Source organism: Elephas maximus, chromosome 24 (genome assembly GCF_024166365.1).
Source record: "Elephas maximus indicus isolate mEleMax1 chromosome 24, mEleMax1 primary haplotype, whole genome shotgun sequence".
NCBI classification, from domain to species: Eukaryota; Metazoa; Chordata; class Mammalia; order Proboscidea; family Elephantidae; genus Elephas; species Elephas maximus.
The window spans coordinates 545,206-572,553 of record NC_064842.1 but is presented as its reverse complement, the minus strand read 5'-3'; the positions used below and the strand labels follow the sequence as shown (position 1 = coordinate 572,553).

The 27,348-nt window shown below is 41.7% G+C and overlaps 1 protein-coding gene across 1 annotated transcript in view; it reads left to right on the top strand.

Annotated features, from left to right (window-relative positions):
• The window catches only part of INTS7 (integrator complex subunit 7), a 113,854-nt gene that overhangs the window by 68,843 nt on the left and 17,663 nt on the right, over positions 1-27,348 (top strand). Inside the window, exons 14-19 of the mRNA XM_049867985.1 lie at positions 5,768-5,962; positions 6,709-6,812; positions 8,059-8,127; positions 14,703-14,835; positions 24,994-25,092; positions 26,790-26,975. Of these exons, the coding sequence (XP_049723942.1) occupies positions 5,768-5,962; positions 6,709-6,812; positions 8,059-8,127; positions 14,703-14,835; positions 24,994-25,092; positions 26,790-26,975 (786 nt within the window). The remainder of the gene's footprint in view (positions 1-5,767; positions 5,963-6,708; positions 6,813-8,058; positions 8,128-14,702; positions 14,836-24,993; positions 25,093-26,789; positions 26,976-27,348) is intronic.

The window sequence follows — 27,348 nt, the reverse complement described above, 5'->3', positions numbered from 1 at the left end:
GGAGCTCTGGTAGCGCAGTGGTTAAGAGCACAGCGGCTAAAAGATCAGCAGTTCAAATCCACCAGCTGCTCCTTGGGAACCCTGTGGAGCAGTTCTTCTGTGTCCTTTAGGGTTGCTATTAGTTGGAATCGACTCAACGGCAACGGGTTTGGTGTTTTTGGTTTGAGTTGTTAAATACTGGATAACCAAAAACCAAACCAGTTGCCATTGAGTTGATTTTGAATCATGATGACCCCGTGTGTGTCAGAGTAGAACTGTGTTCTGTGGGGTTTTCAGTGGCTGATTTTTCGAAGCAGATTGCTGCCAGGTCTTTCTTCCAAGGCACCTCTAGATAGACTCGAACTGCCAACCTTTGATTAACAGCTGAACACTTATCTGTTTGTGCCCTCTGGGGCCCTAAATATTAAATAGGTATTTTATATTTGTTTATGTAAACTATCCAGTATTTATATAAAATACCAATATAAAATAAATATAAATATGTATCCAATATATATACATATTTTATACACATATTTTATACCCTACGTTTTATTTGTGTGTGTGTATATATATATATATATATATATGTAAGGAAAAAGTTTGGTGATTTGAACCCACCCAAAGGCACCTTGGAAGAGCAGCCTAGCAGCCTGCTTCTGAAAGGTCACAGAACTGGAACGCATGGGATTGTCACGAGTCAGAATCTACTCGATGTCAGCTGGTTTTGTTTTGTTTTAATAAATACTTATAACAAATATCTACCTAGCGCCCACTTTAAGTAACAAAACATTATCATCACCTTTGAAATTCCTGAGTGCACCTGTTTTTATACCTGTTTCTGCCCCACAAAGGTAACCACTATCCTGAATGTTGTGTTTACCATCCCCTTGCTTTTCTTTATAATTTCAACATACTTTTTTGTAACTCTAAACAAAGTACTATTTTATATTGCATGTTTCTGAATTTTATTTAGAAAGGAATCGTGTTTTTTTATTTGATTTGCTTTGATCATCTAAATTGTTTCTTTAAGACTCATCCGTCCACATAGCTCATGTGAAGCTGTGTGTGTTCTGTGAACATACATCACTTTCCTTTTCCATTCGAGTGTTGATGGACGTTGAGGCTTTTCCTGTTACAGACAGTACTGCTGTGAGCACTCTGGTGTGTGTCTTACTCCACCTTTGCAAAGGCTCCTCTAGGGCAGTGGTTCTCAGGCAAGGATGATTTTACCCCTCGGGAGCATTGGGCAGTGCCTGGAGACACCTTGGCACCATGACTTGGCAGGGTGCTGTTGGGTCTGGTGGATGGTGGTTAGGGTTGCTGCTGAACATCCTACGATGCACAGAGCAACCCCCTCCACAAGGAAGTGTTCAGTTCAGTGTCACTAGTACCAAGGTTGTGACCTCTGCTCTGAGGCAGTGACCCTCCATCAGAGCTGTTTACCGCCCCCCCCGCCCCCCCAATTTGGAAATGTACGTGGGTGTTTCCGATTGTCACGGAGATGGGAAGGTGGTGATGCTGGCTTTAGTGGTCGGTAACAAGAGATGCTTCATCAGAATTGCTGAGGATGCCCTTGGCCCTGTTGACAGACAGAATTGCATGTTGTTGTCGTTAGGTGCAGTCAAGTCAGTTCCGACTCATAGTGACCCCGCAGGACAGAGTAGAACTGCCCCCATAGGGTTTCTAAGTTTCAAACTGCCAACCTTTTTGTTATGAGACATAGCTCTTAACCACTATGCCACCAGGGTTTCATGATGTTTCTGGAAGACAGGATAGTATAGTGATTAGGAAGACAGGCCGTAGAGCTTCCGCCTGGATTTAAATCCTAACTGCGCCACCTTGGTAAAGTTACTTTAACCTCTCTGTGTCTCTGTTTCCATGTCTATAAAATGAAGATAATAATAGTACTGACTTCCCTAGGGTTGTTATAGAGAACAGATGAGATAATGTTTATTAAGTACCATCTTAGTCATCTAGTGCTGCTGTAACAGAAATAACACAAGTGGGTGGCTTTAACAAAGAGAAATTTATTTTCTCACAGTCTACTAGGCTGGGAGTCCAAATTCAGGGCATCAGCTCCAGGGGAGGGCTTCCTCTCTCTCTCTCATCGCTGGAGGAAAGTCCTTCTCATCAATCTTCCCCTGGACTAGGAGCTTCTCCATGCAGGAACCCCAGGTCCAAAGGATGTGCTCTGCTCCCGGCATTACTTTCTTGGTGGTATGTGGTCCCCGGCTCTCTGCTTTCTTCCCCTTCCTTTTATTTCTTTTAAGATAAAAGGTGGTACGGGCCACACCCAGGGAAACTCCCTTTACATTGGGTCAGGGATGTGACCTGAGCAAGGGTGTTATAATTTCACCCTAATCCTCTTTAACACAATCCAATCTTGCCTTATTAACCACAGACAGAGATTAGGATTTACGCCATATAGGAAAATTATATCGATCACAAAATGGAAGACGACCATACAATACTGGGAGTCGTGGCCTAACCAAGTTGACACATTTTTGAGGGACACGATTCGATCCATGACAAGTGCTTAGAATAGCACCTAACACATCATAAGTGTTCGATGTTAATGACGATTTTTTTAACTTTTAACATCGGCATTATTTTTGCTATCCAGTTCCCCAAATGTCCATCTTTTGTTACCTGTTCTAATACACTTTAGCTAGCTCTGTGACCCTTTGCTAGTCATATAACCTTTCTAAGCCTTAGTTTTCCCTCACCAGATGAAGGGTTTAATCTCATGATACCTGAAGTCCTTTCGACTTGAAGAAGATAGAAAGGAAAATGTGAATGGAATAGGTTGTTTTAGCTGCTCAGTATTAGAGTCAGTGGTTATTACCCTGGTGTATGGGAATCGTGGAGTTGGAAGGGAATTTAAAGAGGATGTAAGTAGTTTTTCTCAACATTCTCTGCAGTGTTAAGAGGATTCTTGGTCTTCCTCCCTGGGCCCTCTTCTCATCTCCTTTCACATGCTGTCTTAATCAGTCTCGTCCACTGACGGCTTCTGTTAACACTTGTGTGTTGATGATTTCTGCACCTTTCTTCTGAGCTGCAGACCAGTGTTGGACGACAATCTCTGCATGAACAGCAGCTGGCAGGTGATTCAGATGTTTTAAGTGTCCAGCGTTGAACGCGTTGTTTCCCTGCCATGTCCTCATTTCGCTGCCTCCTGCCTCCTTCAGGAAAGGTCTGTCTTCTCCTGCTGTCCTGCTTACTGCCTAAAACATTCTTGCCCCTACCTCTCCACTCCTGCCTTTCTCCTTCTCTCTTTTACTTGGTTAACTGCTGTGTGTCCTTTAGATGGCAGCTTGATACAACCTGACCAAGATACTGCACTCTGGATTAGGTTCTTCCTTACTACCCTCTAGCACTAACCACACTTTATAATTGTGGCTTGCTTTATTGCCTTTTTCTCTAGAACTCTGAGGTTCCATGAGGACAGAGATTCTATCTGTCTCATCCATCATTTTGTCTGGAACACCTAGTAAAGTGCCTGGCACTTGGCAGACAGTAAATATTTGTTGAAGAAAATGGAAGAGCAAGAAGGAAGTATGGGATTATTTGTCCTTTGTTTTTTGAAACCCACAGCCATTAGGAATTCTACCTTATATTAAATCTAAGTTTACCTCCTCCATCGCTTCACTTCTAAGTCCTTTCTGTGACCTCAGCACCAACAGAATATAATACTTTTTGTCTTGCAAATGGCAACCAATTATATATTTGAAAAACAAGTATCATGTTTCCTCTAAACCTTTTCTTCTCTAGTCTGACATCTGTCTTCCTGATCAGCTGCCTCCGTATGATTTCCATTTTGTTAATGTAAATGCATGTTCTCTAAGGGGTGACATTAAGCATATATTCTATAATTTCACTTATACACGTGGCCTGTTCTTTGTGGGTTTTCAGCTCACAAATGCCTCTGTGCCTGGAAATGTGGACTTGTAGCATTTGGTCTTCACTTACCACTTGTTTTGGGCTTTAATATCTTCTTAACCATATTTGTTCAACTTTTTCCAGTTTGAAGATATTATACAAATATGGAGGCAAAATAGGAGTTGAGTAGGGTTGATCCTGTATTCATTATCATTACACCGTTTTCCTCAGACGGTGAGTCAATTCTCTGCTTGTCCATGTTTTTCTGAGCAATACCTACAGAAAATACATAGCACGGTGAATCATCACAAAGACATTCAGGCTGAGAAGAATGTTACCAACACTCCAAAAGGCTCCTTAGCCCCCTTCAAATGACTTCCTTTACCCTTCTCCCCAGAGGTAACCGGTATTTTGATTTCTAAATCTATAGATTAGTTGTGCCTTATTTTCAGCATTTTTTAAGGAATCTTGCAGTATTTTTTTATTCTAGCTTATTTTCCTCAGCACTGTGTTTGTGTGATTCATTTTTGTTGTTGTTGTCGCATACTGCAGTCCATTCATTTTCACTGGTGTATGGTGTTCTACCAGATGACTGTTACATAACCTGTTTGTCCATTTCTCTGTTGAGGAGCATTTGACTTAATTCAACCGTGAACCTTCTCATACACGCCTTTTGGTTTTAGGTGTGTATTTCTTCTCGGTGGTAGTGCTGTGTCATCAGACATGCTTAGGTTCAGCTTTAATAGGTATTGCTAAACAGTTGCCCATGATGGTTTCTATTTTATGTGCCCACTGGCAGTTATGTAAAAGCCCTCTAGGGTTCATAGTGCTTTATCTATGGCTTGATTATTTTGATCACTTTTGGAAATTTAGTCATTAGTTCTTCAGTCTTGCTTCTGTCCTTTTCTCTTTTACATGTTCTTTTCCGTGTCTCTTACATTTTCTTCTGCATTTTCCATCCCTTTATCTCTCCATAATTCACTGTAAATGTTTTCTTCTAACCTATCTTCCAATTTAATAATTCTGCCTTCAGCTGGGTCTAATTGACTGTCATACCTGTTCTTTGCACTCTTAATTCATTTATTGTGGTTTTTTTAATTATAGAATTTCCATTTAATTTTTTTATATTTTCTGGCTCCCGCCAGGATTCTCTAACTTGCTTTTTAATTTCTTTAATATGTTGTTGTTGTCGTTGTGTGCCGTCAAGTCGATTCCCACTCGTAGCAACCCCATGTGACAGAGCAGAACGTCCCCGTGGGGTTTTCTGGCTGTAATCTTGATGGAAGCAGGTTGCCAGGTCTTTCTCCTACAGACCCCTGGGTGTACCTTTGTATTGTCGCCTCTTCCTCCTTGGTGGCTGGCCTCTCAGTGCTTTCTGAAGTGTCCACTCAGAAATAGCCTTCAGAATTAATCAGAGCTAGCAGTGAAAGAAAGCAGCTTTGAAGGAATTTTTTTTTTTAAAACAATGATTATCTAGAAACATTCTTTTTTGCCCTTAAACTACCCTCCCCCCCCAACTTTTAAAAATTCTGTTAATAATTCAAATGATGAGAATTTTAGGTTAGGAAGGTGATAGGGGGATTTGGCGGGGCTGCTAATACCCTTGCAGCATCCGTCTCGCAGTGACATCTTACGGATCATGATCCAGCCGTCTCACCTGTAGTAGGATCTGTTGTGAGCAGGGCAAGTGAGAAACCTTTGAATGTTATTGGAACATACAGCTCTTTAGGATTGATGCTAATAGCAATAAGTTTTTCTTTCTGATGTTACATAATTTGCCTTATAATTTAACTGTTTATCCATCAGTGTTAAAACTGTTGCCCTTTCAACAAATTGTGACAAATACTTGGTGCTGTACCATCTTGTTGTTAGTTTACTTTGTCTTAAATCCTTTTTTTTTTTCCAGGCTGCCAGTACACCACTGAATCCTTTAAGTTTTCAGTGTGAATTTGTTAAACTCAGAATTGACCTTCTGCAAGCCTTCTCCCAGCTGATCTGTACTTGTAACAGCCTAAAGACAAGCCCCCCACCCGCAATCGCCACTACAGTTGCCATGACCTTGGGAAATGACCTTCAGAGATGTGGTCGCATCTCCAATCAGGTGTGTTTTGATTTTCTGTTCAGTGGAGATTTTATTTACACTTCAGAGGTTTTGAGGTTAGTTGTGAGATGAGAAATTCAGAAAGTTAAAATCAGTGATTTGACTCTCGGACATTTATTATCAGATACTACTTATTAACTCAAAAGGAGCCCTGGTGGTGCAGTGGTTAAAGTGCTCTGTGGCTAACCAGAAGGTCAGTGGTTTGAACCCACCAGCCGCTCCGTAGGAGAAAGATGTGGCAGCCTGCTTCCATAAAGATTTACGGCCTTGGAAACCCTATGGGGCCGGCCGTTCTTCTCTGTTCCTGTAGGGTTGCTGTGAGTCGGGATCAACTTGACGGCAGTGGGTTTGGTTTGGGTTTTGGGTCTTGCCAGAAATAGGCTGATGTGTTATTAGAGAAGACAACAAAGTGACGATGTCTCGGTAGATGCTACCTTTATGTAAAGGGAAACGATATTTTAAAGAAACTTGGGAATGTTTATAACTATGTGATTTTAGTGGAACTAGAAGAAGCTAAGAATACAAATGTTTTCTGTTTCTGTATATCACGTATAAATTACTGTAATTTTGTGAACATTTATAGTTTCATTTTTCACCTTTGTGGGTTTTATAGAATGGAATGGCAATGAAAATTCAAATATTATTTGGATTTTTATTGTTTTCAGGATGAGTTTTTGCTATGGTTTGATTGTTTACACGATAATGAGAGCGTGTTTGTCATAACTGATCATTTTCTCCCTTTGTAGATGAAACACTCCATGGAAGAATTCCGAAGCCTCGCGTCCCGATATGGGGATCTGTATCAGGCATCTTTCGATGCTGACTCGGCAACTTTGAGGAATGTAGAATTGTATCCTAAGCTTATCCCAGTATTTTTTGTTCTTAGGAAGTATTCTTTGAAATGTAAATACTTCTGATATGATTAACTACAAAATATTACACAAGCCTACAACTTTATTATAATTAATAATTCCCCACTTTAAAATCTAGTGTGAGCATATAATTTTACTTTTTTAACTTGTACCAGGCTTTAAAAGAAAAGTGGCGACTCAGTGCTGGTCTTCGTCCACCTCCAGGACGGGCATCCAAAGCCCAGGTCCTGCCCAGGCTGCTGACTTGTGCTCACATGACACGATAGATTCCACCAGAGACCATTTCCTATTTCACCTCACCTTTCTTTTCTTCGCGGCTAACAACTCTAGGTGCCGTCACCCTTATTAATGATCTTCTCAATAATTGTAGTCATCGCTTTTGTTCCTTAAAAAAAAAACAAACAAACCCATTGCTGGCGAGTTGATTACAACTCATAGTGACCCTATAGGACAGAGTAGAACTGCCCCATAGTTTCCAAGGAGCACCTGGTGGATTCGAACTGCCAGCCTCTTGGTCAGCAGTTGTAGGTCTTAACCACTCTACCACCAGGCTATCCTTTTGTTCTTTAAGCCCCTTTAAAATCTTCATATTTTCTTATTAGCAGCCTCAAAACCTTTTGTGAAAGGAGGCAAGAGATAAACGATTTTTTAAGTTGTAATATCTATAAATCAATACAGTAGGTTTTGGCATTTTGGCTTACTGATTGAAAACCTAATGAGGGCTATGGGACTTCTCCCCCACAAAATGTGCACACACACCCAAAAATTTGTGCACAATTTCGGGGGGCTGACATACCCCTTGAGTCCCAGCTTAGGAACCTCTGAGGTAAAGGCATGCTATAGATGTTTTTTTTTTTCCCCCCACTTTTATCGGTGGAGCCTTTTTTGTTTGTTTTAAACTCTTATGTAGAATCCTCTTTGTCTAAAACAGATAACAGTAAAGTTGGTGTGATCGAATCAAAGGAGCCAAGAACCTGTTGCTGTTTGGTTCCCCTTCCCACATGAGGCAGCCTCTGCAGGACCCATCCTGGAACAGTTAGAGCCACTGTCATAGGCAGCATATTGTCCCTAAAAGGAAAAGAGGGCCTGAGACCATTTGAGCCAATAATATGGCTACCTTAACTAAAAATACCATCCTCACCTTGACTCTCATTTAGTATCCAGATAGTATAAAATCTATAGTAGATTTCTCCATTTTTACATACAACCTTCACATTCACCCAGACAACAGCAGAGCTGTTTACTGATTTCTCACGCGATAGAAGCTCTGATCTTGGATCCAGAATCAGCAAGGTAATGCTAGTGATAGTGTTTATTACGGAACACTTTGAAATGTGGTGTCTTAGCTAATCACCACAGGGATGCTTTTGAAGGGGGTGTTGCAGCAGATGAAACAAGGAGGAAGGGCTCCAGCTTTTGCCCAAGGCCATACAGCTAGTGACAGAACTTAGGTTTTCTGCCTCCGTTGTTTATTCACCTCCTGCCTCCTCTTTTCAAAACATGGGCTCGGGAAAATCAGTGGGAGGGAATTATTTGTGCTATTTGAACACTTTCTTCATATATTAGAACTAAACTTTAGCATGAAAAAACAAGTGAATGATACATTTAAGCTTTAACTTCAAATTTTTATTCTTTGCCTTCTCAAAAAAAAGATATTCCTGTTTTTGCTTTATTAAAATTCTTCTCCCCCCTTATTAATCATGCAAAATATTTTTATTAATGACTGATCCATTGTTTTTTCCCATCGTGGTATTCTATTTTGGAATATGAATTTTCCGCTGTTTGTAATTCCAATTTAGTAAGGCCTGTGATTCCAAGACGAGCTTCCTCAGGGGAACACATAGCAGACAAAGCAGTTTAAATTTCTGTCCCCTGAAGTGGTGACTTGCCATCTCTTTTCAGGGTATACTAAGATCTTTACTTTCTGTTTTAAAGTACTAGCTACTGTCAGGCTAGGTAACTTGGCTCCCCCACCCCCCCACCCCCCATCTGATCTATTTTAGTATTTTAATGACATACTAATTTTCACTGATTTTTATCTTCATTCTCTTGCCATCTGGGTTTCTCTTGCCCTCAGACTGCAGTGTTCTTTTCTTTCTTTCTTTTGATGAAACTTCCTCTCCTTTAAATTCCACAGTGTTCCTGCTGGTCACATCTTTCACAGTCTTTCTAGTCTTTCATGCTAACAGGCTTACACCCTCTCCATCATATCATACTCACTACAGTCTTTCATGCTAACAGGTTTACACCATCTCCATCATGTCATAGTCACTTTACCTCCCCAGGATGCAGATAGCCTTGTACTGCTGATTGGCATCATAGATATGAACATTTTTCCTGATTGAGTTTTTACCAGAGAGAGAGGTACATTGTCAGCCGGAATGTGGTGAAGGGAGTTATCAAGCCAGCTCTCATGTGCCCTCTCTGTCCCTGTGACCCTCTCCCCCTCCCCCGACCTTTTTCCATTTTTTTCCAACCCCATCCTTCTTCCCAAACCCATTCCTCTAGCTCTGTCCTTCATAGTCAGGACAAGTTAGTAAAGGAAGTCGTTACCTTGAACGCGAACGCTCTGAGTCTCTTGTTGTTAATGGTGTGTACAGCTGCAAGGAGAGGATGCTTTCTGAGACTTAGTTCTTGGTATATGTTTCTGCTCCTTCCAAATAAAGAAGCACCTACTGCTAAAAAGAACCTCAAGAGGTTGAGACATAGCCAGAATTATTTTCTGCAGCTGTAGCCACATTGACTATATCACTATGGTTCTTACAAATCTGGCTAGCTCTTTCATAGCCTAGAAGGCCGTTTGGGAGAGAGGGAGCATTATCTTATCCAACTTTGTATCTCCAGCCTGAGTGAGTAGGTTCAATAAATGTGGGACACGATAAGGTAGATGTTTATAATTGTGAATGTTATTATCTATCTCATACCAGCTTTTCAGGGTTATCAAGTATTTTGAGATGCTTGTCCATTATGTTTTTCTGTTCTAGCTTATTCTACTCTGACACAATTCCTTTGTACTTAACCTTTATTTCTACTGTTTAAAAAAAGCAAGGGAATGGCTTCTGGCCATGATGAAGCATCGAGACGTTCATCTTGTAAACAACTAGAAAACTGGATAAAACTTAGGAATCAACAGATTTCAGACATTGTACAATAGGCAGCTCAGGAAAGTATCTCTGAGAAAAGAAACACAAATGAGGTAAGCCTTTACATAGTCCCTGCCTTCTGCCTAGAGGCCCTTTTTCAGGCTGCTCCTCAGGGATGAGAAGCCCAAATGGCCCAGTGGTCTTGCTTGGTTGAAGAGACAGAGATCAGTGTTCAGAAAACCAGGGAAGCTGGACGTTATAGGGCAGAGTACAAGAGGGGAGGAAGTTTCCAAGAGAAAGAACTCTAGAAACCTGCATGGGCTGTGAGTTGTGAGCTGAATACTAAGCTGCACATATGTAAGGTGAAACCCTATAAGGATGGGCAAAACACAACCAGCAGGGAAAGAATAATTACCAGGAAGCTATAAGCTGAACAGTTCCCAGAGTTCATGCAGAACTAAGAGATGTTTGAGTTCCAACCACAGAGAGACCTTATTAAATACCCGGGGCATTTAGGAAAGACACCAAAAGGGTCATAATGTGTTAGCAGTAGGGCTAAATTAGCCCTAAAGCTAAGACTACTCTAGATCTGTTCTAAGAAAGTTTAAGCCTTAAAAGAATCAGGCTGATGTACAAGTAACTTGACTGTCCCCCAAAACAAAACTTAACATTCTTTAAAGACAGTTAAAACTAGAAACTCAATAGTATAAGAATCATAATTGTAGTATCCAGTCAAAAATGACTAGACATGTGACGGAGCAGGAATATGTGACAGATAACTATGAAAAATTTAGTTGATTAGAAAACAGACTCAAAAATGACAGTTGTTAGGTGCCATCGAGTCAGTTCTGACTCATAACGACCCTACGTACAACAGAATGAAACACTGCCCGGTCCTGTGCCATCCTCAGTCGTCGTCGTGCTTAAGCCAATTGTTGCAGGCACTTTGTCAGTCCATCTTATTGAGGGTCTCTGTCTTTTTCGCTGACCCTCTACCTTACCAAGCATGATACCTCTCTCCAGGGACTGATTCCTCCTGACAGCATGTCCAAAGTATGTGAGACATAGTCTCACCATCCTTGCTTCTAAGGAGCATTATGGTTGTACTTCCTCCAAGACAGTGTTCTTCCCTAGCACCACAATTTGAAGGTGTCACTTTTTCAGTCTTCTTTAGTCATCATCCAGCTTTCACATGCATAGGAGCTGATTGGTGTTTTCAGTCACCATGGTTGAAAACACCATGGTTTGGGTCAGGTGAACCTTAGTCTTCAAGGTGACATTTTTGCTTTTCAACACTTTAAAGAGGTCTTTTGCAGCAGATTTACCCAATGCAGTGTGTCTTTTGATTTCTTGACTGCTGCTTTCATGGGTCTTGATCATGGCTCCGAGTAAAATGAAATCCTTGACAATGTTAGTCTTTTCTGTCTTTATCATGATGTTGCTTATTGATCCAGTTGTGAGGATTTTTGTTTTCTTTGTGTGGAGGCATAATCCATACTGAAGGCTGTGGTCTTTGATCTTCATCAGGAAATGCTTCAAGTCCTCTTCACTTCCAGCAAGCAAGGTTGTGTCATCTGCATAATGCAGGTTATTAATGAATCTTCCTCCAATCCTGATGCCTCATTCTTCATATAGTCCAGCTTCCCGGAATATTTGTTCAGCATACAGATTGAATAGGTATAGTAAGAGGGTACAACCCTGATGCACATTTTTCCTGACTTTAAACACACAGTATCCCCTTGTTCTGTTTGAACAACTGCCTCTTGATCTGTGTACACGTTCCTCATGAGCACAATTAAATGTGGAATTCCCGTTCTTTGCAATGTTATCCATAATTTGTTATGATCCATACAGTTGAATGCCTTTGCATAGTCAATAAAACACAGGTAAACATCTTTCTGGTATTCTGTACTTTCAGCCAGAAGCCATCTGACATCAGCAATAATATTCCTGGTTGTGTGTCCTCTTCTGAATCTGGCTTGAATTTCTGGTGGTTCCCTGTCTATATACTGCTGCAGCTGCTTTTGAATGATCTTCAGTAAAATTTTACTTGAGTGTAATAGTAATGATACTGTTCGATAATTTCTGCATTTGGTGGGGTCTCCTTTCTTGGGAATAGGCATAAATATGAACCTTTTCCAGTCAGTTGGCCAGGTAGCTATCTTGTAGATTTCTTGGCATAGATGAGTGAATACTTCCAGTGCTGCATCCGTTTGTTGAAATACCTCCATTTATATTCCACCAATCCCCAGAGCCTCGTTTTTTGCCAGTGCCTTCAGTGCAGCTTGGACTTCTTCCTTTGGTACTATTGGTTCTTGATCATATACTACCTCCTGAAGTGGTTGAAAGTCGACCAATTCTTTTTGGTATAGTGACTCTGTATACCTTCCATCTTCTTATGATGCTTCCTGAGTCATTTAATGTTTTCCCGTAGAATCCTTCAGTATTGCAACTTGAGGCTTGAATTTTTTCTTCAGTTCTTTAAGCTTGAGAAATGCAGAGTGTGGTCTTCCCTTTTGGTTTTCCAACTCTAGGTCTTTGCACGTGTCTTTATAATACTTTGTCGTCTCCAGCTCCCCTTTAAAATCTTCTGTTCAGCTCTTTTACTTCATTATTTCTTCCTTTCGCTTTACCTACTTAACATGCAAGAGCAAGTTTCAGAGTGTCTTCTGACATCCATCTCGGTCTTTTCTTTCTCTCCTGTCTTTTTAATGACCTCTTGCTTTCCTCATGTATGCTGTCCTTGATGTCATTCCACGACTCGTCTGGTGTTCAGTCATTAGTGTTCAACACATCAGATCTATTCTTGAGATAATCTCTAAATTCACATGGGGTGTACTCAAGGTTGTACTTTGACTCTCCTTGAATTGTTCTAATTTTCTTTAGCTTCAGCTTGAACTTGCATATGAGCAATTGATGGTCTGTTCCTTAGTCAGCCCCTGACCTTGTTCTGACTGACGATACTGAGCTTTTCCATCGTCTCTTCCCACACACGTAGTCAGTTTGATTCCTGTGTATGCCATCTGGCAAGATCCATGTGTATAGCTGCCATTTTTGCTGTTTTGCGGTGTTGGCAACGAAGAAGTTGTTGGTCTTGGGAAATTCTATCATGTGATCTCTAGCATCGTTTCTATCACCAAGGCCATATTTTCCAACTCCTGCTCCTTCTTTGTTTCCAACTTTTGCATTTCAATCACCAGTAATTATCAGTGCATCTTGATTGCTTTTGATCAATTTCAGACTGCCGAAGTTGGTAAAAATCTTCAGTTTCTTCATCTTTGGCCTTAGTGGTTGGTACGTAAATTTAGATAGTAGTCCTATTAACTGGTCTTCCTTGTAGGCATATGAATATTATCCTATCACTGACAGCGTTGTACTTCAGGATTGATCTTGAAATGTTCTTTTTGATGATGATTGCAACACCATTTCTCTTCAAGTTGTCGTTCCCGGCATAGTTGACCATGTGATTGTCCAATTCAAAATGGCCAATACCAGTCCATTTCAGCTCACTAATGCCTAGAATATCAATGTTTATGTGTTGCATCTCATTTTTGATGACTTCCAGTTTTCCTAGATTCATACTTTGTACATTCCATGTTCCGATTATTAATGGATGTTTGCAGCTGGGTCTTCTTATTTTGAGTGGTGCCACATTATCAAATGAAGGTCCCGAAAGTTTGACTCCATCCACGTCATTAAGGTCGACTCTACTTTGAGGAGGCAGCTCTTCCCCCATTGTCTTTTGAGTGCCTTCCATCCTGGGGGGCTCATCTCCCGGCACTATATCAGACGGTGTTCCACTGGTATTCATAAGGTTTTCACTGGTGAAATCTTTTTAGAAGTAGACTGCCGGGTCCTTCTTCCTAGTCTGTCTTAGTTTGGAAGCTCAGCTGAGACCTGTCTGCCATGGGTAACCCTACCGGTATTTGAATACCAGTTGCATAGCTTCCAGAATCACAGTAACACACCAGCCTCCACAGTACAACAGACTGACAGACATGTGGGGGCAAAAACGACAGAGGTAATGGAATTAACAGACGAGGACTTTAAAACAACTATTACAGATATTTTCAGATTTGAAGGTAGACAGTTATAGAACGAGAAATGTGTATCAGCCAAATAGGTTTAGCGCACTTGACTGCTAACCAAGAGGTCGGGAGTTCAATCAGGTCTACCCAGTAGCACCTGAGAAGAAAAGGTCTAACGATCTGCTTCTGAAAAATCAGCTGTTGAAAACCCTGTGAAGCACAGCTCTACTCTGACGCATTTAGGGTCAGCATGAGTCGGGACCAACGCAACGGCAGCTGGTTTATTAGTTATTTAGCACTTTATCGATAGTTGTCTTTTCAAATGCGTCAGGCCTCTGACCACATGGCAGGGATAAGGCCTTACACATTTTTATACCACCTTTCAACCAAAGTGATTAAGACAATTTGGAGTCAAGTCTGAATTTGAATTCCAGCTTGCCACTTGCAAGTTATGTAACTATAGGCAAATTATCCCACCTGTCTAAGCCTCAGGTTTCTCATCTGTAAAATGGAAATAACAGTGCCTACTTTATTTTAAAGTTTAAATGAGAGTGTGTGGAAAGTGCCTGACACATTCAAAAAAAAATAGGCAAATTATCCCACCTGTCTAAGCCTCAGGTTTCTCATCTGTAAAATGGAAGTAACAGTGCCTACTTTATTTTAAAGTTTAAATGAGAGTATGTGGAAAGTGCCTGACACATTCAGGCATTAAAAATTATTGTTTTCATTGATGAATTGGTATTAATTCTGACTTCAGTTTCCAGGAATATGGATCGACTGGAGCTGCCCATGCAGACAGTGAATATGAGAGAAGAATGATGTCCGTGTATAATCATGTCTTGGAGGAAGTGGAATCACTCAATCGAAAATACACCCCTGTTTCTTACATGGCAAGTGGCATTTGTTTTACTGAGTTTTTATTAGGTGAGAGTGAGTCTTTGTCCATCTCTGGCATTACTGACTGTAATTCCAGCAAGTGAGCCACCTCGTGGCTGTCTCCTCATCTCCAGGACATAGTACGTACCTCGCCGCACTGTTGAGGACTAGATGAGACAATCCCTGCAAAACACTTAGCACGTCTCTGCTTAGTACATAGTCACATTACCATGTAAAATCTGTTCTACCATAATGCAGGTAAAACCTCTTTTTTTCTTTTTAAACAATTTAAGTAACGTTATTATGGTTTTCAGCCCTGGCTATACATTGGAACCACTTTGGGACTGTCTAAACAATTCATTAATACCCAGGCCCCACCCCAGGCCAGTTAATTCTGAATCTCAGGTTTGAGGCTCCCGGATGGTTCTCTCGTGCTGCCAGGGTTGGGAACCACTGGCCAGTTGAAACAGATGAACTGGGCTTGTTGTCTGACTGGTACTAAGTCAGTTCCTGCCAGGTGATGACTTCAGTGTCTTTATTATACTTTTCCTACTGTTTGCCTACTGAAACTCTTCTTTTGACACCGTCGAGCACTCCCCCTTTATTCAGTCATCTCCCTGACTCCCTAGTTACAGTGTAGACTGCCTCACTCTTGGTCAGATCTTCTCCTCCCTGTCTGGCCGTTCCCCAGTCTTCTTTGGACTTTACACCTCGGAGAGATTCTCTTCCCCACATGAGGTGTTGGTGTCATATAGCTCTCTCCTGGCTCCTGCTTGTCTCATTCTGTGCTCTCACTTTTACCAGGGTTTTAGGAGAAATTGGCAGGGTGTACTGTTGTTAGAGAATTACATTGGATTTAAAGAAGGATACTTATCCTTGACGTACTGCCTTCCACATGAGGTTGTCAGTGCATGTTGTTGAGTTCAGGTGACACAGGTAGCTGTTAGACACTGAGTTGATGCTGAGGAAGAGTGTAAAGACTCTTTGAAGGAAATGTATGCATCTGTGTGCGAGGGTGATTATTTTCGTGTCCTTCTAAGCTGCACCATAAGAGATAGATGCTGAACAGTAAGTTCAGTTTGATGGAGTTGAGTCCTTTGACTGTAATGGAGACAATGGGAGGTTTCTGCCTAAGGGAGACAGAGTATAGAGAAAGGAGCCCATGAGGTTTCCACGTGTGTGCATGTCTTCTCAACACACACTCTAAAGATCTTTTCTGACACCAAGTGCAGTGCATTTCTTCTGACCCAAATCACCCAGAGTTAGGTCAAGATCCCAAGACTTCAGAAGCCAGCCTATGTTGGGGGTTCCCCCAACACCCTCACTTATGACATGCTGGCTACAAATTTAAGGGTTCCCACTACCCCCTCAGGTTCAGTAATTTGCTGTAACAGCTCCCAGAACTCAGGAAAACACTTACTTATAATTGCAGTTTTATTACAGCAAAAAGAATACAAATGAAGTGCTGCCCAAGGCAAGGTCTAGAAGGGTCCCCAGTGTGTGACACTTCTCCCTCCTGAGGGTCAATGTCTTCCACCAACCAGGAAGCTCACCCCAACTTCAGTGTCCAAAGCTTTTATTGAGTCATTGCCCACGTGGCTGAACTCATCTCTAGCCTCTCTTCCTTTTCTGGAGGGTCAGACTGATACAATGTGGTGGGTCTTTCTGGCATGGCCAGGCCAGACCTCACCTAAGGGTCCCCTCGTTCAGATAAACTGTCAGGTGTCATTTGGAACCCCTCCGTGAATAACAAAAGTTCCAATCACTGGGGAATTTTCAGGGGTTTAGATGTTACCTCCCAGGAATGAGGGACAAAAATCAAATTCTGGGTGAAGTTAATTGTATACCCCACAGAGCTTTAGATCCCTTCAGAAGGAGGTTCAGATCCTAGCTTTGCCACTCAGCAGCTCTGTGATTTAAAGACAAATCAGTTAACATTCTGTTCTATGAAATGGAAATAATATGTGCCTCATAGGGTTAGGGTTACCATGAAGTTTAAATAATTCGTATTTTTTTCTAGATCCCCTTTATTTAGATACAGGTAACATACCATAGAATGTATCAGTTATAGTTGTACAGCTCAATAAGTTTTGAAAATGTGTATAGTCCTGCAACCATCACTACAGTCATCACATGGAGCAGCTAGTTCTCTTAAGTTAAAATGTACTTTCCTGCTCCTCTGCCACCACGTCCCTCCTTCCAGATCTGGCTCTGGCTTCTGATTTCCCGCCTTAAAGCTTTTCCTTTTCCAGAATGTCATAAAAATTGAACCAAATAGCATGTAGCCTTTTGTAATTGACTTCTTTCACTTAGCCTATACTTTTGAGACTCATATATGCTCCTGCATGTATCAATAGGTCATTCTTTTTTTTTCTTGTTTCATCTCAAGCTTTTTTTTTTTCTTTTTTTTAATTTTTATTGTGCTTTAAGTGACAGTTTACAAATCAAGTCAGTCTCTCATACAAAAATTATATACTCCTAATTGCTCTCCCCTGAGTAAGACAGCACACTCCTTCCCTCCACTGTCTTTTCATGTCCATTTGTCCAGCTTCTGTCCCCCTCTGCTCTCTCATCTCCCCTCCGGACAGGAGCTGCCCACATAGTCTTATGGGTCTACTTGAGCCGAGAAGCTCACTCCTCACCAGTATCATTTTCTGTCCCATAGTCCAGTCCAATCCCTGTCTGAAGAGTTGGCTTTGGGAATGGCTCCTGTCTTGGGCTAACAGAAGGTCTGGGGACCATGACCTCTGGGGTCCTTCTAGTCTCAGTCAGACCATTAAGTCTGGTTTCTTTACAAGAGTTTGGGGTCTGCATCCCCCTGCTCTCCTGCTCCCTCAGAGGCTCTCCCTGTCAGGGCAGTCATTGGTTGTAGTTGGGCACCATCTAGATCTTCTGGTCTCAGGCTGATGTAATCTCTGGTTTATGTGGTCCTTTCTGTCTCTTGGGCTCATAATTAACTTGTGTCCTTGATGTTCTTCATTCTCCTTTGGTCCAGGTGGGTTGAGACCCATTGATGCATCTTAGATGGCTGCTTGCTAGCATTTAAGACCCCAGACACCACTCTCCAAAGTGGGATGCAGGATGTTTTCTTAATAGATTTTATTATGCCAGTTGACTTAGATGTCCCCTGAAACCATGGTCCCCAAACCCCTGCCCCTGCTATGCTGGCCTTCAAAGCATTCAGTTTATTCAGGAAACTTCTTTGCTTTTAGTTCAGTTGTACTGACCTTGCCTGTATTGTGTGTTGTCATTCCCTTCACCTAAAATTATTCTTATCTACTATCTAATTAGTGAAAGCCTCTCTCCTTTCCTCCCTCCATCCCCCCTCTCGTAACCGTCAAAGAGTATTTTCTTCTCTGTTTAAACTGTTTCTCCAGTTATTACAATAGTGGTTTTATAAGATATTTGTTCTTTAGCAACTGACTAATTTCACTCAGCGTAATGCCTTCCAGATTCCTCCATGTTATGAAATGTTTCACGGATTCATCATTGTTCTTTATCGATGCGTAGTATTCCATTGTGTGAATATACCATAATTCATTTATCCATTCATGCGTTGATGGGCGTCTTGGCTGCGTCCATCTTTTTGCCATCGTAAACAGTGCTGCAGTGAATATGGGCATGCGTGTATCTGTTCACGTAAAGGCTCTTATTTCTCTAGGATATATTCCAAGGAGTGGGATTGCTGGATTGTATGGTAGTTCTATTTCTAGTTTTTTAAGGAAGTGCCAAATCGATTTCCAAAGTGGTTGTACCGTTTTGCATTTCCACCAGCAGTATATAAGTGTTCCAATCTCTCCACAGCCTCTCCAATATTTATTATTTTATGTTTTTTGGATTAATGCCAGCCTTGTTGGAGTGAGATGGAATCTCATTGTAGTTTTGATTTGCATTCCCTAATGGCTAACGATCGTGACCATTTCCTCACGTATCTGTTAGCTACCTGAATGTCTTCTTTAGTGAAGTGCCTGTTCATATCCTTTGCCCATTTTTTAAATTAGGTTATGTGTCATTTTGTAGTTGAGTTTTTACAGTATTGTGTAGATTTTAGAGGAGATAATACATATTGCCTGGCACATAAGGAGTGGTTAATAAATGTTAATTACTCTTTTCTCCCTTCCCAAATTGTATTTCATAGATTTGATGCCTTCTGAGCCCCAGATTCAGTTCAGAAAGTATTTATTAGATCCAAGGGATGGAAAGTAACAAAGATGGGGTCTTCCTTTGGGTTGTCCATAGTCTAATGAGAAGGAGACATGCAGTAAACACAGTACGGTAAATGTGCCCTGCAGGAGGTAAAGACGTAGCACAGAGAGGAAGTGAGTAACTCATGTCAGAGGAGAGGGAAACAGGGTGGGGGCACAATTCAGAGAGAATGTGAATTTTCCAGGCAGATAAGGAGGGGCAGGGAATTCCGAGCAGAGAAGAACATGTTCAAAAGCAGAGATATAAAATATTTTGGTGTCTTCTGGGCAGCATTTGTTAGTGCCACAGCTTAAAGTAGAGGCTAGGGACTAGAGAGGTAGGCGGAGACCAGGGGACAAAGGCTTTGTGCACAGTATTGAGGAGTTTGGGCTTTATCCTATAGGCACTGAGGAACTTAGGGGTTTCTAATGGGTTGGAGTAGGAAGTGGTTAAGATTACTAATTGTACATTAGTGAGTTATATGGAAGCAGAACAGGTAATGGCTTGAGGGGCGTGAAATTAGAGGAATGAAGAGTGGCTACAAGCTTTTGCAATAATTCAAGATAAAGGCTGAGTTAGTATAATGCCAGTAGGAAAGAGAAGAACTGATACATTTGAAAGATATTTAGGGATAACATCATCAAAACCTGTTTGTTTTTTTAAATTAGATGTGAGGATGTGGAGACGTAACTTCAGGCTTGCAGCTTGAGTGACTGTACAAGTGATTGATCCTTTACCAATACAGAGAATATAGAGGAATGGTGCGAGTAGAAGTTTTCACTTTTAAATACATGGCCTGATGCCGCTCACTTGTTGCTGTGTTGTTGTTACGTACCGTCGAGTCGATTCCAACTCACAGTGACCCTGTGAGCAACAGAATGAAACACTGCCCAGTCCTGTACCATCCTTACAATCGTTGTTTTCCTTGAGCTCATTGTTGTAACCGCTGTGTCCATGCATCTCACTGAGGGCCTTCCTTTTTTACGCTGACCCTGTACTTTACCAAGAGTGATGTCCTTCTCCCGGGACTGATCCCTCCTGACAACATGTCCAAAGTATGTAAGAAACAGTCTCACCATCTTTGCTTCTGAGGAGCATTCTGGTCTTACTTCTTCCAAGACAGATTTGTTTGTTCTTTTGGCAGTCTGTGGTATATTCAATATTCTTCCCCAACACCACAATTCAAAGGCATCAATTCTTCAGTCTTCCTTATTCATTGTCCAGCTTTCACATGCACATGATGCAATTGAAAACACCAGGGCTTGGGTCAGGAGCACCTTAGTCTTCAAAGTGATATCTTTGCTCTTCAACACTTCAAAGAGGTCCTTTGCGGCAGATTTGCTCAATGCAATGATTTCTTGACTGCTGCTTCCATGACTGTTGATTTTGGATCCAAGTAAAATGAAATCCTTGACAACTTCAGTCTTTTCTCCATTTTTCATGATGTTGCTTATTGGTCCAGTTGTGAGGATTTTTGTTTTCTTTATGTTGAGGTGCAATCCATACTGAAGGCTGTGATCCTTGATCTTCATTAGTAAGTGCTTCAAGTCATTTTCATTTTCAGAAAGCAAGGTTGTGTCATCTGCATAACGCAGGTTGTTAATGAGTCATCCTCCAGTCCTGATGCCCTGTTCTTTTTCATATAGTCCAGCTTCTTGGGTTATTTGCTCACCATACTGACTGAATAGGTATAGTGAAAGAATACAACCCTGACACACACCTTTCCTGACTTTAAACCACTCAGTATCCCCTTGTTCTGTTCAGACAGCTGCCTCTTGATCTATGTAAAGGTTCTTCATGAGCACAATTAAGTGTTCTGGAATTCCCAGCCTTCACAGTGTTATCCGTAATTTGTTATGATCCACACCGTCGAATGCCTTTGCACAGTCAATAAAACACAGGTAAACATCCTTCCGGTTTTTTTTTTTTTTTTTTTAAACATCCTTCCGGTAGTCTCTGCTTTCAGCCAGGATCCATCTGACATCAGCAATGATATCCCTGGTTCCACATCCTCTTCTGAAACCAGCCTGAATTTCTGGCAGTTCCCTGTTGATACACAGCTGCAGCCATTCTTGGATGATCTTCAGCAAAATTTTGCTTGTGTGTGATATTAATGATATTGTTCTATAATTTCCACATTTAGTTGGATCCCCTTTCTTGGGAATAGGCTTAAATATGGATCCCTTCCAGTCAGTTGGCCAGGAAGCTGTCTTCCATATTTCTTGGCATAGACGAGTGAGCACCTCCAGTGCTGCATCTGTTTGTTGAAACATCTCAATTGATATTCCATCAATTCCTGGAGCCTTGTTTTTCACCAATGCCTTCAGAGCAGCTTGGACTTCTTCCTTCAGTGTCATCGGTTCCTGATCATATGCTGCCTCTTGAAATGGTTGAACATCGACTAATTCTTTTTGTTGTAATGACTCTGTGTATTCCTTCCATCTTCTTTTGATTCCTCCTGTGTCATTTAATATTTTCCCCACAGAATCCTTCACTATCGCAACTTGAGGCTTGAATTTTTTCTTCAGTTCTTTCAGCTTGAGAAATGCTGAGCGTGTTCTTCCCTTTTTGTTTTCCATCTCCAGCTCTTTGCACATGTCATTATAATACTTTACTTTGTCTTCACGTGCCGCCCTTTGAAATCTTCTGTTCAGTTTTTTACTTCATCAATTCTTCCTTTTGCTTTAGCTGCTCAACTTTGAAGAGCAAGTTTCAGAGTCTCTTCTGACATCCATCTTGGTCTTTTCTTTCTTTCCTGTCTTTTCAATGACCTCTTGCTTTCTTTATGGATGATGTCCTTGATGTCATTCCACAACTCATCTGGTCTTCAGTCACTAGTGTTCAATGCATCAAATCTATTCTTGAGATGGTCTCTAAATTCAGGTGGGATATACTCAAGTCATATTTTGGCTCTTGTGGACTTGCTCTGATTTTCCTCAGTTTCAGCTTGAACTTGCATATGAGCAATTGATGGTCTGTTCCACGGTTGGCCCCTGGCCTTGTTCTGACTGATGATATTGAGCTTTTCCAACTTCTCTTTCCACAGATGTAGTCAGTTTGATTTCTGTGTGTTCGATCTGGTGAGGTCCATGTGTATAGTCGCTGTTCATGTTGGTAAAAGAAGATATTTGCAATGAAGAAGTCGTTGGTCTTGCAAAATTCTATCATTCGATCTTTGGCATTGTTCCTATCACCAAGGCCATATTTTCCAACCACTGGTCCTTCTTCTTTGTGTCCAACTTTCTCATTCCAGTGTCCAGTAATTATCAATGCATCCTGGTTGCATGTTCAATTAATTTCATACTGCAGCAGCTCATAAAAATCTTATATTTCTTCATCTTTGGCTCTAGCGGTTCGTGCGTCAATTTGAATAATAGTTGTATTAATTCGTCTTCCTTGTAGGCATATGGATATTATCCTATCACTGACAGCATTGTACTTCAGGATAGATCTTGAAATGTTGTAAACAACTGGATAACAGGCAGGAAGAAAGAGATGGGCTGGGATAAATGTGAGGTTGCCACGGGCATACAGGTTCTCAAAGTCACAGGAATAGAGAAAATTGCCATGAAAACATACAGGTTGAGGAGAGAAGGTGGCCAAAGAGAACATCAACATTTGAGGAACAAACAAAAGGAAAGGATCTTGGGAAGGAAGACAGAGAAGGTTAAAATCAGAAAAGAAAGGGGAGGCATGGACCTTAAAGTGGTATTTCATGGAAGAAGATCGGTCAGCATTGTCAGGTACCACAGAAATGCCCAGAAACACAAAGACTGAGCAGTGTCTGTCTTAGTCACCTAGTGCTGCTATAACAGAAATACCACAAGTGGGTGGCTTTAACAAACGGAGATGTTTCTCTCACAGTTTAGGAGGCTAGAAGTCGAAATACAGGGCACCAGCTCTAGGGGAAGGCTTTCTCTCTCTGTTGGCTCTGGTGGAATGTCCTTGTCTGTCTTCAGCTTTTGTTCCTCAGCTGCATGACGGTCTTCTTTGCGTCTGTGTTCCCCTGTGTTTCCTTGCTTCTATGTCTGATCTGCTCCTTTTATATCTCAAAGGTGATTGGCTTAAGACAAACCCAATGTCATAATAAAGAAAACTTCCCAAATGGGATTACATCCACAGGTGTAGGGGTTAGTATTCTAACACGTTTTGGGGGAACACAGTTGAGTCCATAACCGTGTCTACTAGACCTGATAGTTGAGAGTGTCTTTGTGATGAGCTAGTTCTCCTGCTGACTGACTGATGAGTGGCCTGTAATGTCCTGTCGTCAGATGGACTTTAATAGTGACCTGCTCACTGACGTCCTTGTGGCAGAGTGCCCAAAGTGCTAGTGGCCTCAGAGGCAGCCTTCGCATTCCAGATGGGAAGCTGTGAAGTCCGCATCCCAAAGGTAGAAGGGTGACTTTTTGCCAGGAAGCATTTTGAGGTCATTCGTGGCCCTTGAAGTCCCCCTTGTAAGCATGTTTCTCCTTAAACGTTATGGTGGCATCAGAGCTATCACCACTGGTAGGGTTCTGCAGATGTTTCCCACATTCCTTGTTGCAGCCATTAAACCTGAAGAAACAGAACCCGTGTCTTTACACTGGTATCTCAAGTAGTAGAACTGGCATTGTTGGGCACAAAATGCTCAACTGCCTGAAACCAGTAAGGAATAGATTCTTCTGGCTTTTGTCCTTAACGTCCAGCTTTTTAAAAATATTTACAGCGTGGACAACCAGGTGGCGTCCTACTTGGAAGGAGGACTTTAGTAGGGCAGACAGCATACGATAGTGCAGTGGTGATTGACCTGTGGTGCCTGGAGCCACTGAGGGGGGACCCGACTGAGGAGGGGACCAAGCATGGGAATGGTCTGGTCCCTCAGTTATGAGTGTTCTGAGGATGCATTTATTCTTTTTCTGTTGTTTGTAAATCACTGGTGAAATGGAACACAGTCACTTACGTCAGAGGCAGGCAACCTGGGTTCTGGTCCCAGCTCATTCCGTTACCTGTCTGTGTGGCCTGTGTCGTCAGCACAGTGGAGGGTTAGCCTGAGTGGTCGCTAAGACACCTCTCAGCCCCTCAGTCCAGATCCCGTGACCTCTTCCACTGCTAAGACTCACAGGACTCATTGTGGTGTTTCTGTTCTACAGTTATGCTGGATTTTCAAAACTCAGTAAATTCGTGAAATGGATTTTAGAAATGATATTTTAGTCAAGTTTCAGAATTCTGTAGAATTAGACTATACAGTCATCCTTAACCTGGATTCCACTAAGTTTCCACCATTGCCGGTTCACTGGAGATGCACGGCCACAGAGACAGGCAGGCAGCCTAGTGCGACGGACGAAAGGCAGAGGCAGCTCAGAGCTGAGGCTTCGCAGGACTTGGCATCAGGCCTTGGATGTCTGTAAACTGCTCTGACTTTTTTATGATGTTCTTCATCATTCCCTGCCATAGAATAGTTACTCTATAATTTAGTATCTAAAATAATTATAATAGGAGCCCTGGTGGTGCAGTGTTAAAGTGCTCAGCTGCTGACCTATAGGTCAGCAATTCGAACCCACCAGCCAGCCTTGGAAACCCTGTGGGGCAGTTCTGCTCTGTCCTATAGGGTCACTGTGAGTCACGGTTGACTCAGTGGCAACAGGTTTCTGCCATAGGGTACTTCATATTTTAGTATCCGAAATAACTACAGAATAATCTGTGTGGTAGCTTTAAGCTCTGCTAAAGTACAAAATTTGCCTGTTGAGGAATGTGGATCTTCTGTCATTTATTTTTTATTGAATATTCTTCAGAATAAAGCAGAATCTTGTGGTTGTACTCCTTGAGATGAACAATTGGCAGATGTACACAGTTCCTGGATGTGACTTGTTTTCCCCATTGATCTACGTTTGTAACAACCTAAGTGATAAATGAGCATTTGTAGTTTTAAACTTCTTCCTGAAAATACCATTTGTTGGTGAAATTTGAGAATTTATTTTTATTTGATTTGGTTTTCTTTTTCTTCCCAGCATACAGCATGTCTGTGCAATGCCATCATTGCTTTGCTGAAAGTCCCCCTTTCATTTCAAAGGTATTTCTTCCAGAAATTGCAGTCTACCAGCATCAAGGTAAGGTAGGAAGAATACTAAGGTTGAAAACTCAGATATCTTGAAAATGGAGAACAAAATTTTGACTCAAAAAGATCAGACTTGCTGGCCTGACAGAGACTGGAGAAACCCTGAGAGTATGACCCCCGGACACCCTTTCAGCTCAGTAATGAGGCCACTCCTGAGGTTCACCCTTCAGCCAGAGATTGAACAGGCCCATGAACAAAACAAGACTAAAGGCGAGCATGAGCCCTGGGGCAGGGACTGGAAGGCAGGAGGGAACAGGAAAGCTGGTAATATTAGGGAACCCAGGGTTGAGAAGGGAGCGTGTTGCTGTGTCGTGGGGTTGTTAACCAATGTCATAAAACAATATGTGTATGAGAAACTAGTTCTATAAATCTTCATCTAAAGTTCAATTAAAAAAACTCAGTTATCTTCTAAAGATTAAGTGAGGCATAGCTCCACTTCAGTATCTTATATTTGGTTTTGATAAAACCTTAACTTCTAGTTGCAAACCTTTTCTCTGTTATCAAGTGGTTTGTTGAAGGGGATAGGATTTGGGGGTCAAGCCCCCTCCCTTTTTAAGTGTCAGTGCCACATGCAGGCAGACAAGTGTTTGAGTAACTGGAGCTGTGTCCCTTGCCCTCTGCTCCAGGAATAAGTTGAATGGTTTCCATCATTGTAGCTTGTAAGAATTTTGAGCTGAGTCCATTGCTGAGAAATCTGTTTTGAACCAACTTAGAATGAATCAGGTCTAGTAAAAAATCACCAGTCCCACCTCTGAAGAACTTTTGTCTTAGAGTAACAAGTTTGAGGAGCTGGCCAGTATATAGAGTTAGTATTTTTAAATATTTAAGCCACTCAAAATTCAAAAGGTATTTTGGCTCTAAGGATGGAATTGTTGGAAAGAGGGGAGAATTGTCATTTCTGAGCTTTTTCCTGGATGATCCCTGTCAGTAAACGTCTTCAGTGCATTTTGCATCCATTCGAATGCTTTCGATTGCAAATAACATTTCAGAAAGACCTGAATAATAAGGAAAATTGATGATCTAGCTAAGAAGTCCTAGAGATGTCTCTAGGGTTGATTAGTTCAGTGGGTGAACACTATTATTTAAAAAAAAAAAAGCCAAGTTTCTCTTATCTCTTTGGCAATTCTTGGACTTTCTGTAGTTGTAGTAGGGGGTATTTGAGATTTTTAATACTTTAAAAAAATAAATAAAATGATAGGTTAAAAATGTCATTTGATTTATGTGTGGAAATTGACTTTTATACCATGGTGACTTGGTTGCGTAAATAACCCTGGAGTTTTAAGTTCAGTCCTATTCACATTTAGTCTGTTTAAGATTATCTAAGACGAGAGACACAGCAGCTGAACATAAGAATTTACACAGTGCATTTCTCTGTGGAAGCACTTCAGTGTAAAGAAATGTTCTGCCATAAAAATGGGGGGAACGGTGTTCCCTTGCTGTTCTCTAACCTCAGCTGTTCTCCCACGGGACCGAGGTTTAGCTGGAAAGCACAGTCATATTTAAAAGGAGGTCCTGGGGATAAGGACCTTGACTTCACAGGTACACATGCCGGCTTGGTCCCAGCACGGCCCCATCTTTCGCGTTTTATGTTTGTGTGTGTTACCCTTTAGCCAGTGGTTCACACGGACTGTTTGCTGGGAGGGAGCTTGCTCTTGGCTCTTGGCATTTATGTCTGTGTTGGTATTCCAGCTGGCTCTGTCTCCGTCACCCCGGAACCCCGCAGAGCCCATCGCTGTCCAGAACAACCAGCAGCTGGCACTGAAGGTGGAGGGAGTGGTTCAGCACGGATCTAAACCAGGACTCTTTCGCAAAATCCAGTCTGTCTGTCTGAATGTTTCTTCCACACTACAGAGCAAATCCGGACAAGACTACAAGGTAATTAGGAAAGAGGCAGAGTACAGATACAGGTTTTATCAACTCATTGATGGACCTTTTCCATTGCTTTTCACAGTTAAGCAGTTTAAATTAAAAGCATTTACTGGGGCTTGAGGGGCTGACAGAGAGCACTTCTCCTTTCTCTGCCTGAGTTCCGAACCAGTTGATAGTGAGAGCATCCAGGCAGCCAGAGATCAAAACGGGAGTTTTGTTACTACTAGCACTGTCTACCAGCTTGGCAGCGAGGACTTCATAACCTTGTACTTGCGAATTCATCTCAGTTGAAGTTTCCTATCCAGTGCAGCCAGTGTGCATGAGAACCTGCCCCTGTAAAACCAGGGGAGGGGCACCCTGGTGCCCACCGAAGAGGGAG